The sequence below is a fragment of the Drosophila serrata genome, unplaced genomic scaffold, assembly GCF_035046125.1.
Source record: "Drosophila serrata isolate PLE 108 unplaced genomic scaffold, ASM3504612v1 contig_249, whole genome shotgun sequence".
Taxonomy (NCBI): Eukaryota; Metazoa; Arthropoda; class Insecta; order Diptera; family Drosophilidae; genus Drosophila; species Drosophila serrata.
The window spans coordinates 3,229,557-3,243,479 of record NW_028257147.1 but is presented as its reverse complement, the minus strand read 5'-3'; the positions used below and the strand labels follow the sequence as shown (position 1 = coordinate 3,243,479).

At 40.0% G+C, this 13,923-nt stretch overlaps 1 protein-coding gene across 3 annotated transcripts in view; it reads right to left on the bottom strand.

The window, feature by feature from the left end:
* Positions 1–1,085: 1,085 nt before the first annotated feature.
* The window catches only part of dpr3 (defective proboscis extension response 3), an 89,036-nt gene continuing 76,198 nt past the window's right edge, over positions 1,086–13,923 (bottom strand). For all 3 annotated transcript variants that reach the window (XM_086832635.1, XM_086832636.1, XM_086832637.1), the window contains exons 3-8: positions 10,583–11,052; positions 10,334–10,411; positions 9,171–9,303; positions 4,408–4,735; positions 4,242–4,339; positions 1,086–2,281 (exon numbers count right to left, since the gene is read on the bottom strand). In XM_086832635.1, the coding sequence (XP_086688761.1) occupies positions 2,160–2,281; positions 4,242–4,339; positions 4,408–4,735; positions 9,171–9,303; positions 10,334–10,411; positions 10,583–11,052 (1,229 nt within the window). In that variant the 3' untranslated portion in view covers positions 1,086–2,159. The remainder of the gene's footprint in view (positions 2,282–4,241; positions 4,340–4,407; positions 4,736–9,170; positions 9,304–10,333; positions 10,412–10,582; positions 11,053–13,923) is intronic.

Sequence of the window (13,923 nt, the reverse complement as noted above, 5' to 3'; positions counted from 1 at the left end):
GATTGTTCCTATGGTAGCTATATATATGTATATATATAGTCCACCGATTCGCACTGCTCCGACTTATATACCAGTAAAATTATATATAAGAATAACTCCATAGTTGCATAGCTTGATCTTGAATTCGTTCCAAAAGAAATCTCACACATCTATGCATATGATTCCCAACTGGTTCAAACATCCCCGGATCGAAGTGACTTCTGCCGGCCGAGTCTCAGAAATGTGTTGTGTTACAAAAGTTGCAAGTCATTGTTTATTAGTGTTCAAAGTTATTAGCTGATCATACATACATACTATGATCAGATAATTACTGATCATAGGTACTTACTGGTCATAGATACTTACTGCTCATAGTTATTTAATGTTTATTGATACGTACTGATCAGAGTTACTACTGCTCATAAATACTTACTGTTCAGAGTTACTCACATCTCATAGTTACTTACTGGTCATAGATACTTACTGTTCAGAGCTACTTAATGTTGTAAACATCTAGCTGAAAATATTATACCCCGCAAGGGTATAAAGAACAATCAATATTTGCCAGCTAAAGACATCTAATGATTTAAAATAAACTGAAATCTTTAAATGAAAGTCAATTTAAAGGCTTTAAAAGATATTTTAAATATTGATTACAACAATAGTTTTAACTGCCTTAATTACTCTTTTGAAATCCCTTACATAAACCATTAATATTTCTGCCTTTTATTTACCATTTAAATAAATTGGAAAAGCAATAAAATAATAAACATTTATTTGGCAAATATTATCCGCTTTACAAGCTTAATGACACGACTGCATTTCCACAGATATCAAATTAAGCAGCGCCACATTATTTGCTTTTTGATTATGTCTTTGATTACTTCATTTGCATATGATGACGATGATAATGATGAAGAGTGTATTTGGCATCCTTGGTATCTTTGCGACTGTCAGATCTACACTCATTTTCCATTTTCCAGCCAAATAATTGAATTGAAAACTCTGGGGAGCTGTTGATTTACTAAGTACTTACCGCATTTAACAAGGAAATTAAAAGTTTGCAGCATAACCACAGGAGTCTGCACAGAATGAAAAATGCATTGTTTAGTTTCGTTTCAGTTTATTATTGAAAGAATTCATTCCATTGATTTATCCATTTGGTTTGTCATCACATAAATTATCTAAAATCTGCTTACTGGCTTACGTGTAGTAAATTCATGCCTACCCATAGTAATACTCGCTACACACACTCATGTGCAATACCAAACTTAGTCGAGCATGCCGCCATTGATTTCATTTAGCAGTACGCTTTTCCGCTTTTCCGCATTTCCGCTTTCTGCCTTTTACATTTATTTTCATTCAATTTTGCATTGCCGAGTGCCGCGTGACTAAATTTCATTTTGCCCATAAATAAATTCCATACAACTTAGTGTTTATAATTAAGTTTTTGCTTTTAGTTTATCAGATGATGAGAGTTCTGCCTTTATATAATATATATTACAATTTTAGGTTAGTATTACGTGGTCTGTGTGTGTGTGTCTGAGTGTGGATGTTATCCTTAGTTTTTTTGTTTTCGCCTCTGGTTAGCCTGGCTCTCTGTGTTAAGACAGCATGAAATGTTTATAAAGTCGATGCGTGCAAGGAGGCTCCTTTTGTCAGGAGGAGAGCCTCAGTAATGAAATAAAATACACACTTTTATATATGTAAATATCCGGAATGGCATGTATGTATGTATATATCCGGTAAGCTGCTCCGCATCTTTGTGGTATTTACAGAGAGTGTCATCCCGCTTTCCGCCTTCCCAGTTCCATGTCCCATCTCCTGTGTCCTTCGTCGTTCGTCCCATGTCCTTGCTCTCCATGCCCCATCCTCCGGCCTTTGCATTCTGCATTTTACATTTTGCAGTGTCTCATTTCGCACAATGAAATGTAAATATTAAAAGGAAAACAAACATTCGCCTGAAAGGGAAAGCGTCTGCCTTGTTTGCCTTTACCATTTTCCTTTTGCCAGTTTACCAACCAGCCTTCTAAAAAAGCATCTCGCAGCCAGCACGGAAAACTGCCAACGTCATGGAACATAATTTTCTTGTTCTGCTGCAATTACAATGCTAACAGTGCTGATGATGATGGCGACGTAAAGGACGAGGACAACTGCGATGCTGGGGACAACTTTCGGTCTCAGTTGCTGACAGCCAATACTCCAGCTCCCATTCCCCAGCATAGTATCAGCTGGAGCAGCTGAAGTGGACCAGGGGAGGACCGTATCGCTCCGCTCTTCTGCATGGCAGCGGGATTCTCATCTACGGGGAAAGACAAACAGCGGGCACAATGAACATGTGTATTCAAATTTCGCCGAGCACAGAGTCATTAACTATGCCAGGCCAAGTAACTTAATTTAATTGTGACCCACACAGAAAAGACAACTAAGAAGCTAAAATAAAATAGGGAATGTGTTTACTCTACATAAGAAGTGTGTAGAAGAGGATTTGTTCATTCAAAAAGTGAAGTATATATACCAAAAGGGAATATATATTTTAATAATATATGCTTTAATAACTCCATATTTCTCCCTGTGCTAACTTTGAAACCGAGCTATGTTTAAGGGCGGAATGGGTGCCACGCGTGTTTGTCCCGGACTAAATAAATGACATATGTGTGTCTGCGTATACGCAATATTTCTGCGGCCTTTTTCGCCCAAGCAAATGTTATTCGAGGCGCATCATTTGTCAATGCTTTGTTTTGACTCGTCACAAAGGATACCCATCCTCCAGCGCACTGATTTTTAAGGCCAGAAAAAGGACGAGGTGGCGGGAGAAATGAGTAATGCGTGGAGAAGGCACCGCGAATGCAGGGTATCTCTGGGGGTCTATAAATAAGTTGGGGAATTGGATTTCCATGTCTGTTAAATCATTTTTTATCGCCACCAACAAAAGGGTGGGCTTAAAGAAGTAACATAATTCTGAATTGCATACTTAAATTAACTTTACTTAAATCTTTTGATTACTAAAGGGAAATAATGAATAAATATTATAATACAATTCAGGTTTTCAGGCGAAATTCAATTAATAATAACGAGGAAAAGCCTATAAATAATTCCCTACTTCACACACTTGATCAAAACTCCCCTTAGAGCATATTCCCAGTCACCGTAACGCCTAGACAAGACCGTCATTCCGCTCTTATCATTTCTCTTAAAATTTTATTGCCTTTGATTTATTATCTGTATTTATGCTACCAGTCACAGTCTCAGTCGCAGTCACAGTCACAGCTAAAAGTCTCTGGGAGCTGGGACTATCTGGGATCCCACACCCACCACTCCACTCCACTTCAGTCCGTCCGGTGGCTGCCACATGTGGGGCATGATTAAGTGCCTTTTTGCAACTTACTCCTGACATTTAATCATATTTATTACGGCTTCGCTGGGAGTGGCAGAGCGACAGCAGGCCGTTGCTCTTTAAAATGCAAATTCCTGTTCGTACAACAATTTCATTTGAATAAACAACTTAACAACTTAAGTGCTGGACATTTCGCTTAACATTTGATACTGCATAAAAACTAGGACTACCAAATGGAACGACTTGCGTTTCAATTTGCTGCGAATGGCCTGGGCATAAAAGGTCATAAAAAACTGTGGAAATTGCTGGACAAAAGACGCGTCAAGTTTATGCCCCTCATTTCGCAGCTTAAAATGTCTTAATTCCCGTCTAATTTATGTGTAAAATATGCAAAGCCAAGTCTGTGCGTTGTGCTCTTCCAGCCGCATTACTCATACGCCAAGGAGGCCCGGCGGAGTGGGAAATGGCGCCCAAACAAACAACCGGATGAATGATGGAGTGAGAGTGCGGCAGAACTTTTAGTTTTTAGGCCGTTTCCGTGAATGAATGGAGCCTGGACACAGTCCTGGCCAAAAAATTACTGTCACGGGAAAGGACTACCAAAGGCTCTTGGCTTTGCTACTCGGGTGTCCTTTGGAACACTAACTTCGGGCTGCCAGTGTAAGTGATAGGCTTAGAATTGAGCCAGGACAGGACAGCACCTGGGATGGAAGTCAAAAACTTGGGACACTCGAAGAAAAGAGTTAATGGTCCTAAAGCAGAACATTTGGAAAGGAAATCTGTAAGTGGCTTTAAATATTTTAAAGGTAACTGTAGACCCTTAAAGAAATGTTTTAGAAATGTGAAATTTTTTTCTACAACTTTATCCATTCTCTTCCTCCAGTGTAGGCCACACTAGCTTCATCTAGACTCTCCCCGGACTCACCATTAATCACATGAACCAGGACGCTGGCACTGCTGGCCGTTGTGGGCTGACACGTGTAGTTCCCTGTGTCCGTGGTCTGGGCATTCGAGATGCGGAGTCTGCGGTAGAGGATTATAAAGCATACTAAAAACAACTCAATTAGGCTGACGGCTGATGGGTTACTTACCTGGACTTCAGGGTATCGCCCAGCTGCGATTCCATGGCGATCCGAGTTGCAAACTCCTTTTGCAAGTCCACCTCGCTCATGATATCATTGGGTGACATATCCTCGGTGATACCCTTGCCGGTAGTCTCCTGTCTGCCAGCTGGAGCCTCCGGCTGGTCATCGTCCGCATCGAAGGGTGTGATCATATGTTCGCCGCGATACCAGTAAATAGGACCGATGTCCTTCACCGATGGCTGCTGGACCAGACAGTTGAGGATTATGGCACTGCCCGCCTTGAAGTGCAGATCATGGGGCCCACTGATAACCGCCTTGGCATCCGGCGAGATTTCTGCGGAAGAAAAAAAGGTAACAAGCCCACAAATGAATCGAGAACACACATTCTAGGTGGAAAAAGTTGAATAACCAAAATCAATTTGGGGCAATCGGTCGTAAAACGAATTTGCAGCCAACTGAATGCACATAAAAAGTTTTAATCATAAAACTTTATGGAATAACTTTTCAATTGCACTAAATTTAAGTAAGCCCGAAAAAAAGTACGGAGCGGAAGGTAGTGAGAAAATCACACCAGACATGGCCAACACACACACACACACACACACGACTGTGTGTAAATAAACTTATGGATATGACTGTGTGTATGTGCATGCCCGAACGGAGAGTCACACATGCGGCTGTGAAACTGGGTTAATAATAATATTTATTATGCATTGGACTGTGCAAATAATAATAATTAAAAAATATACCCGAAAACGGGAGACATGCCGTGGCGAAATGAAATAAAAATTCAACTGCCGCACTGTGGGTTGTCATTTACTTTGAAATTACTAAAGCTGAGGAGGGAGTCTTAATGGGGATTAAAAGTTTACCTAAGAAGCTTAAATTTAGGAGGATATTTTTGAGGCTTCCTCCAGATAACGATATTATTTATCGTTCTTCTGAGAATACACCACATTTTTGAGGGACTAAGAATTATCTATTAATTTCTTAAGGCAAAAAAGATATTGCAAATATGGGTTATTTAAATAAATAATAATAAAATACAGAATTTAATATATTTAACCCCTCTAATGAGACCAAAAAACCCATGTACCTAACATCAATATTCTTTTGACACGTTCTGCTTTTTAATAAACCAAAGAAGCATGTCCTGCCCTGCTAAGTATGCTATATTTTTCGCAGCTCCCACACTGGCAACTGTAACTTGATATTTGCCAAAAATTTTGCTCTTTTCGAACCACTGTGGCCGCGAGCTGCTCATAAAAGTGCATATGATGATGATTACATGGGTCGCAGGATACTCAGGGATATCCTGTGAGGGGGTTAAGGCGTCTGCGAGGATCTCGCGTGCTCTCTCTCTCGCCCTACTCTGTCCCTCCCCTTAACACTCGATGTGTTTTTTCCGTCTGTTTGTTTGCGTCTGTGGCATATGTTCAATGTGTGTGTGAGTTAAAAAATCCCATTGCGCCATTAAGTGCGTGTGTATTGGTATCCCCCTTTAGCCAGTCCCCCCATTTTGCGAGAGTGTTTGTGCAGTGTCACTGCGTTAAAGGCAATTAACACCCGGCAGAGCGAGGGCAAGGGAAAATCCAGAAAAGAGACAGACTCAGACAAAGAGCAAGAGAGAGAGCGACCAGAGCCAGCTATTTTTCATTTCAGTTTTTCATTTTTCCTTCATTTTTCAGCAGCTGTCGCTAAAGTTCTGCGTGCATTTTGTGTGGCGGCGCATGAAGTTTTTTAATTTAAATATTTCACGAAAATAAAATGCAATGCGCAAAGCAACAACAACAGAGGCCAGAGAGACGTTAAATAGGCCCAGGATTTTCCTAAGGTCAAATGGTTTTAATTACCACTTAGAAATGGCGTGGAAAATGTAATCAAGGCAATATCCATTTTAAATGCTAGAAAAAAAATCATAATGATGAGATTTGAGGCAATGCGCTGAAAAAGCGAGGATTAAACCATATGCAGTGGAAATTTTATGAAAAAAATTTAATGCATTGGAAAAAACTACTGACAAATATTTGCCCACAGTCTGAAATAATAGCATTGCATGCTTTTTAATGGATTTAACGATCAATTTAACTTGGAGTACGTACTTTTCATGTGTTTAATTTGGAAATCAGAAATTAAAAAGCTTTGTGGAAATTAAAGAATAAATACACAGATTCAAGGCCACAAAGGATATAAGAAGTTAATACTAAGACTTAAAACAGAGCAGAAAAAAGGGAATCATGGGACTTTAAAAACAGTATTTATAGATATTATTATTATTATGATACCTTGCAGGGGTTTAATAACTCATTGATCTGTCTACAAGCAATCGCCACATTTAAATAAATATTTTTAAAAATATTGTACTCTTCGACTTTGTATATATCTTTAGTGAAATAAAAACTGTGAATTTTCTTCCTCATATTTTTTCCCCATGGATTAAACAATCAATTATGGCACTAATTGCAACTGAAATATGGTATAAATATTTTTTTTTCAAGAATAATGCGTGCATAAATACAACCTTTTAAATTGTCATCTTAGGGCCTACTTTATGCATATTTATTTTGGATATTTCCCAGCCCAAGCATGGCGGACACAACGCCCCAAGCTGAATTTATATCAGGCATAAATCTCTTTGCCAGAAAAAAAGGAGAAAAACTGCGTAACGTTGAGGGAAAAATAAAATCGTTTGGGTGGAGCGCATAAATTTACATAATGACATTAATTAAATGCGCTGCAACGCACCGGCCGGGCCAAGGAGAAGCAACAGCGGCATAATATAAATAAAGGACGAGCGCAAAGGGGTTCCAAAGGAGGAGCGAGCGAGCGAGTTGAGCTCCTTGCGAAAGTCACTCATACGACACGTATGCCGATAATGTTATTAAGGACGTAGCCAGTTTGCCGGCCCGTCCGCACTGGTCAGTGTCCGCGCCACGGCTGTCATGCTCCTGTCCCGTCTCCTTTGGAAATTGTTTCATTAACGTAAATTAAAATGCATACGTCCGTGAAGAAAATGTAATCGGAAATTCGTTTGTACGCGTCAGAGCAGGAAATCAGGATGGGGAAAGAAAATAAAGCTGTGACAGGCGGACAGGAACGCATCGCGCCCAAGTGCATAAGCGAGAACTTAAAATGGCATTGCCGACTGATTTGCATAAGTGGCTGACAGCAGATGCCCATCCTGTTGTCGACAGGACTTGTCAGTGCCTTACTCTTACCCTTCCCTTGGTTTTTATTGCCGCTCCAAAGACCCATTAGCCCCTCTTATCCACCGCTCTTTTTCGACGCAACACTTGTCGCCTTATCTCGGGCCAGTCAGTGATTTAAAGTCGCCTTAATGGCATCGCCTTAAATGCGAGGGTTCCTTGAAAACCCATTAAAATCAATATCCGAATTGATTGTTTTTTAAACGGATTGAGATTAAGAATTAACGGCGAAGGCAATGATGCAATCTGGATTACGACGGAATTTCATTATGTGCAGGTAAATTAAATACCAAAAATGAGAGATGGGATGCTGGCCTAGATAAGGATTTATTGGGGAGGGGCCAATTTAATTTGTTTTCCTTTTAGGCGACGAATATCAATTACAATGTATCCAAATTTATAGCAATATAAATGTAATTATTCTTCGAGCAAAGGAAATATGGTGAAATCCTATTATTCTGTGCCTATTCTCCCGTGGCAAAAACTATTTCTAATTTTCTTTTCAGTTTCGTATGCGCAAAAAAAGGAATTTTAATGATCTCATTAGAAAGGATACTTTCAGGCTTCCTCCGTTGCAATCTCTCCTGGAGGGCAGGCTGTGCCTGCAGCCCATTAAGCCGTTCTGTAATCAGGCCATCATCAATTAATCATTACCGGTGGATTTCGGAGACACTAATGCAGACAAAAGACATTGTTTTCGATGGCAGGACAGCACAGGAAACAGGACACACTGGCAGCTAATTATATGCGGACACACGCATTATGCATGGCTCATTAAAGCGCTGAATACATTTCCAATCGGTCCCTTAATCCCGCTGGGTTGACATGCTAATTAACTCAGCGCTCTGGCGACATGTAATCTCAACCGTGCAGGGCCGAAACCGAAACCAGGACCAAAACCAGGACCAGGACCAGGTCCTCCAGCGTGCGAAAAATAAACCCCAGGAGCAGTCACCTCCTCCCTCCATCTTCGTCGCATTTTATTTGTTTATTTATTTATGGGCCGAAATGCGAAATTAAAAATGTATGCCTAGAGGCGGTCGAACCGGAATGCAGAAGAAACCAGGGGATCGGATGAAATAATCATAATTGCTAGCTGCTGGCTGCAAAACTGAATTAACATTTTTAATAAACCCAGAGGCAGCAGCAGCGGCAAGGTAAATACTGGCCTGGAAAAAAACTAAAATAAATAAGAACAAATAATTGGCGAAATTAAAAAGTTTGGTTGATTGGGAGGAGTGTATTGCGTCGTGTCACATTTGAAAGCAAAATGCAGTTAATCTCACTTGATCTTTGAATTGAAACTAATTTTCCATAAGTATATGAAACAAATTTCTGTCTTTATCATAAAGATTTTCCTCCTTTGGTTCTTTAAATACTAAAAGAATTAAAAGCTCTCAAAGTGCTTGATTCATCAGGAGAGCTGAATATTTTGTGACAATTTCTAAATTAAAAAGGTAAACAAAAGCAGTAATATATATATAATATATTCAAGAAGGCCAACGTTTTATTTTGACTGAAACAAACCTTTTGGTAAATGGATTCTCAGAATATGATACTCACCGATAATGTTCAGTTGAAAGGCCATCGACATTTTGGGCTCTGTATTGACCTGGCACTCGTAGATGCCCGTATCCTTCGCCTGCGGAGATTTTACGTGCAGTGTCCACTCCCTGGAATCCTTCGACTCTGTCACCTGCCAAGGACGAACACAATTTCAGTCTCAATTTACCGCTGTGACAGTTTACAGATTTCATTTTTGAATTCATGCATGTCACAGTCTCGGCGGAATAATTATTCGCTTTTGAGGCAACAATTTGCAATGCAGCAAATGTTGTATATATTTTCATTCAATTGTTTTTATTTTTTAATGGAAATTAAGCAATTATACAATTGGATGTTTGTTTGTTTGTCGGTCATTCGGTTGGTTTGTTCAGTTGGACAGCCTCGTTGTTTGTTTGCAAACTGCAACAGGGCACAGTGGACAGAAATGTGGGGAAACTGTGAGGTGGATGTGGATTTGCCCTGAGTTATGAGCTGGATTAGCCCCTGAAATATCGTTTATGCATGCATAATGAAAGTGGCCTTATGGCCATAATTCCCCCCGAGAGCCGGGCTCATGTTAACTTTTACATGCAGACTCTTTCCAATGCGAAATGTGTGGAATTGTGGTCGATGTTCGGTCGAAAGTTTATCGGGATTTGTTCTGTTTCCCGGGCTAATCTGTGAGTGGATCTGGGGGATTTTATGTGGTTTATAGGGATAGATTGGCAGATCATTAGCCTTTACGGAGGTTTGATAGGGAAATAAGTTGGCAAAGGTTGTGGTTTCCATAGATGTTTGTTTCGAATTCGACTTTAAATACAAACATCAAGCCCTATTAGTAATCTTGTATACCTTTTAGTCATGTCCCTTTACTTTAATAATAAATTAACCACAAACTCCTCTAGAAATCAATACCAATCTTGTATCAAAATCCACTTTGTTGTAGGTTTATTAACATTCTCAAACTTTGACTTTCCGACTTCTGCGGGGGTCACATTCAATTTACTAAGACTCCCCTCAGTTCTGGATTCATTTCACTTTCTCCCTCGAAAAGTTTCGCCCCCTCAGCGAATGTCCTTCAGGATCTGTACGTCCCCACTGTGAGGCCTTTACTTAACCATCACATTCAATTAGCAAGGGAACCAGTGAGAGGGAGGCGCAATGATTGCGATAGGACTCACCTGGAATCGCTTGTCCGTGGTGTAGGTGGCGGTGCCGACGGTCAGGATATGCAGATCACGTTTCCGTATCCAGGATACCTGTTGAAGAGACGCCGGAGGAGCCGCAGAAAGCGAGAGAGAGAGAGAAATTTGATTAACGAGTGCACATCCATATGATACACTCGATGTCCTTGGCACGCATCCCATCTTCAGCGGGCCATAAAGAGGGGGAAAAACAAAAAATAGCAAAGGAAGTGGACCCTGACTCACCGATTTATCATGGAGACTGTCCACGCGGCATTTAATTATGGCCTCCGTGTGGCCAGTGCGTCCGGTGATGTTTCGCGGCATGCCAAAGTCGAAAATTGGCAACGACTGCGAGGCGTCCTGGTCCATGTCTTGGTCCCGCTCCCGTTCCGTGTCCGTGTGGGCAAACAGATCGGATCCAAAGGATGCGTCCAGGAAGGCTAAACTCTTGAAAGTGTGATTCGTGGCATCCGTTTGTGGTCCGTTCGCCACCGCAAATGATGACTGCGAGGATGGCCACGAGGACAACGACAACGATGATGAAGAAGATGTCGAGGACGAAGACGACGACGACGACGACGATGACGATGATGAGGATGAGGATGAGGATGGCAATGGTGATGATGACAGGAATGTCGACAGGGTGGGCCCGTCCGCGGTGTCGGAGTCGGAGTCATCCGGTTGCCTGGTGGAAGCAGCCGCAACTCCCAAGCCTGGTGGAAGAGACAAAGGCACGGAGATGAGACAAGGCGGTAACGAGACGGGGATAACATAAAGGCACTTGGAGAAATATACTCCTTAAAACTACTTTAAACTGTTTTAGTTTATTTAATAAATGTAATTATATTGTTAATAACATTTTAATATATGTTTGAAGCCTTAAAAATATAAGAACCTCTTAACAAACTTCCTTGAACTTATATAAATCAAAGTAATTCTTATTCCTTCATAAATTATTTTAAAAACCACTATAACTTACTCAACAAAAATGTGGTAAATAATTTCTTAAGGTGTAAGACGGCTGCTCCTGCTTTCTCGCTGTCTTGGCTCCTGTTTCTTGTTGGCCAAATGAATTTATAACTCGGTCGGCTGCCGGTGCCTTGCCCCCTTTCCCTTTTGGCCATTCATCTTGCCGGGTCTTTTGATTTGATTTGTAACCACTTTGGCCACAAGTTTTTTTTTCAGCTTTTCCCCCTCGCCAACCACAAAGTAACTTCAATTCAATTCACTTTCGTCCTCCACCCCCCTCTCAGCTTGCACAATTTAAGCAAATAAATTCCGTTTTGGGTTTAAGCTGCGGCCCGCGGACAATTTGCATTTAATTTATTAGCGCTGTGCATTTTTATCCGCCGCTGCATATGTGTGCAGAAATATTTTGCATATCAATTCACTTTCCCCATTTTCCGTGGCGACAATTTAAGCGAATCCGAAGACCCAAAAGCCCAAAGTGACAAATTCAATTTCAGTAGCAGCGGCACCAAAACGATAACAAAACAAAAAAATAAGTAAAAATAATGTTCAACAAGCTAAAATAAAGTCAAAACGAAATATTAAGCATACGCCATGCTGTCTCGACAGCAACGACAGCAAATATTTGCAAATATGCCAACTACACAAAAAAATATTTATAAAATAAAATAAAATTAAAACGTAGAACGAAAAAATTACATTTAAATTCAAATCAACAGGGAATTTGATGTTGACGAAAGTTTGTTGGTCGAAGGGAAAAGGGCGGTGTAAATAATGCCCAGCTGGGAGCAATAAAAGTGGGTATATTGTATTGAGTTTAAAGTTAAAGTTAAAATCAACTTGGAATACAATTTTCGGTGTTAAGCAATGGGAAATGTATAACTAAAGTAGCTTAGAATATAGAAAATATAAACAATCATAAAATGCTATTAATAGAAACATAATATATAGGTTTACTTTAAGTTATTTCATTTTCATTCCTTTCAATTTCTGAATTAAATTCTCTGTTTAATATGCAATGAATAATAAAGCCTTGAATTTCATTGAACTATTTACCTAGACATTCCATATTACTTGTAAATTCTTTATCTATTACAAGGTACTGGAGAATTCCTATACCTGAAAAAAGATTTTCTCCCTATTTTTACTCTCGCACATTCCCATAAATTTAGCTAGAAAAATGCATATATATTTTTTGCCACAGCTTACAGAGTCAGCTTTAATCTTGTTTCTATTTTCACATAATTTTCAGTCAATTCCTGGGATTATCCGACCCCGCCCAAAGTCCATCCTTGGATGCGACCTTCTAGGGTATCCTTGCATTCGTAGGCCCGGCAATGGCGTCGATCCCTTGTTTTATGCGTACACTCGAATGGAGAGCTCTGGCAAACAAAGTTTTTATTTTGTTGCGACCTACTTAAAGGTTCCACGTTCCCTCCAAATGCCGCCCCTTTTTGGCCCTCGAACTTCGACCCAACTCGTCCTGCGTCTCGCCTTCCTCCCCCCCTCCCCGCGAAGGACCCCCATAGATGCTGACTGCTGTGAGTCGTCTGGGTTCACCACATGAGGTCATGGAAATGTTTTCCGTTTGTTGTTCTTCTTTATGCGCTGCTGTAAAATAAAGTAGCAAATTTGTATTTTATTGTTTGTCGCCAGTGCAAAAAAAAGAAAGAGAACAGAAGAGAAAAAAAAACGAATACAAAATCTGCGTCTGGCAACGCTGCGAATGAGTGATTTCCCCGCAACCTTGCTCGGGCATGGAATTTTCCACCTAAATGCTCAAAGGAAAAGTCGATGAGGAACGAAATGCTGTAGGGAAATTCTCAGACAGCTGCCGCTACAGCTGCGAAAGCGATTTTCCATCATCGCCATCAATAACTTCATCATTGCCATTCCATTCCATTCCCAACCAATCCGGAACGGAACTGCTCCAAAAGTTTTCGCCCCTCGAGTTCAATGGGGAAAAGTGGCCGCAAAAACTGTGAAACTTGCTAAACAAATTTAAGCAAATAAAAGAGCAGTGAGCTGTTTGCTTGTTTTGTTCGTATTTCGGTATGTTTTCTTTTTTTTTTTTTGTATTTTGTATTTTGGGTCGTTCACTAAGCCGCAATGCTTTTTTGAGCATTTCCTTTACAAAAATTCTTTATTCGGGCCTATTTCGATGGAGAGTCCTGGGAATCTGCGGCATCTATCATCTACACGGAGAATATGTTTGAATTTGAATTATATCAGCGAGTTGGAAATCGATCAAAAGGATGCTTAGCAAATTCGGATTTTTTCAATCGATATTTATAGATATTTTTCTATAACAATTTTTTTTGACAAATCAAGGTTTTCGGAATGTCATAACTTTGTCAAAAGAACATTAATTTAAAACTTTCCTATGATAGTTTTTAATAGGTTAATAAATCTGAATACATAAAATTTAAAAAAACTTAAAATTTTTGCCAATTTTTCACAATTTTGACGATGTAGCCCTTAAAAAGGTCGAATATTTGGTTTCATTCAAACATGCCTAGATCGATTCAGCTCTTTGTGCTGATCAATAATATATATGATTTATAAGTTTCGAAATGACCCCTTCACTGCTTTGCAAGCAAGGGTATAAACATGCT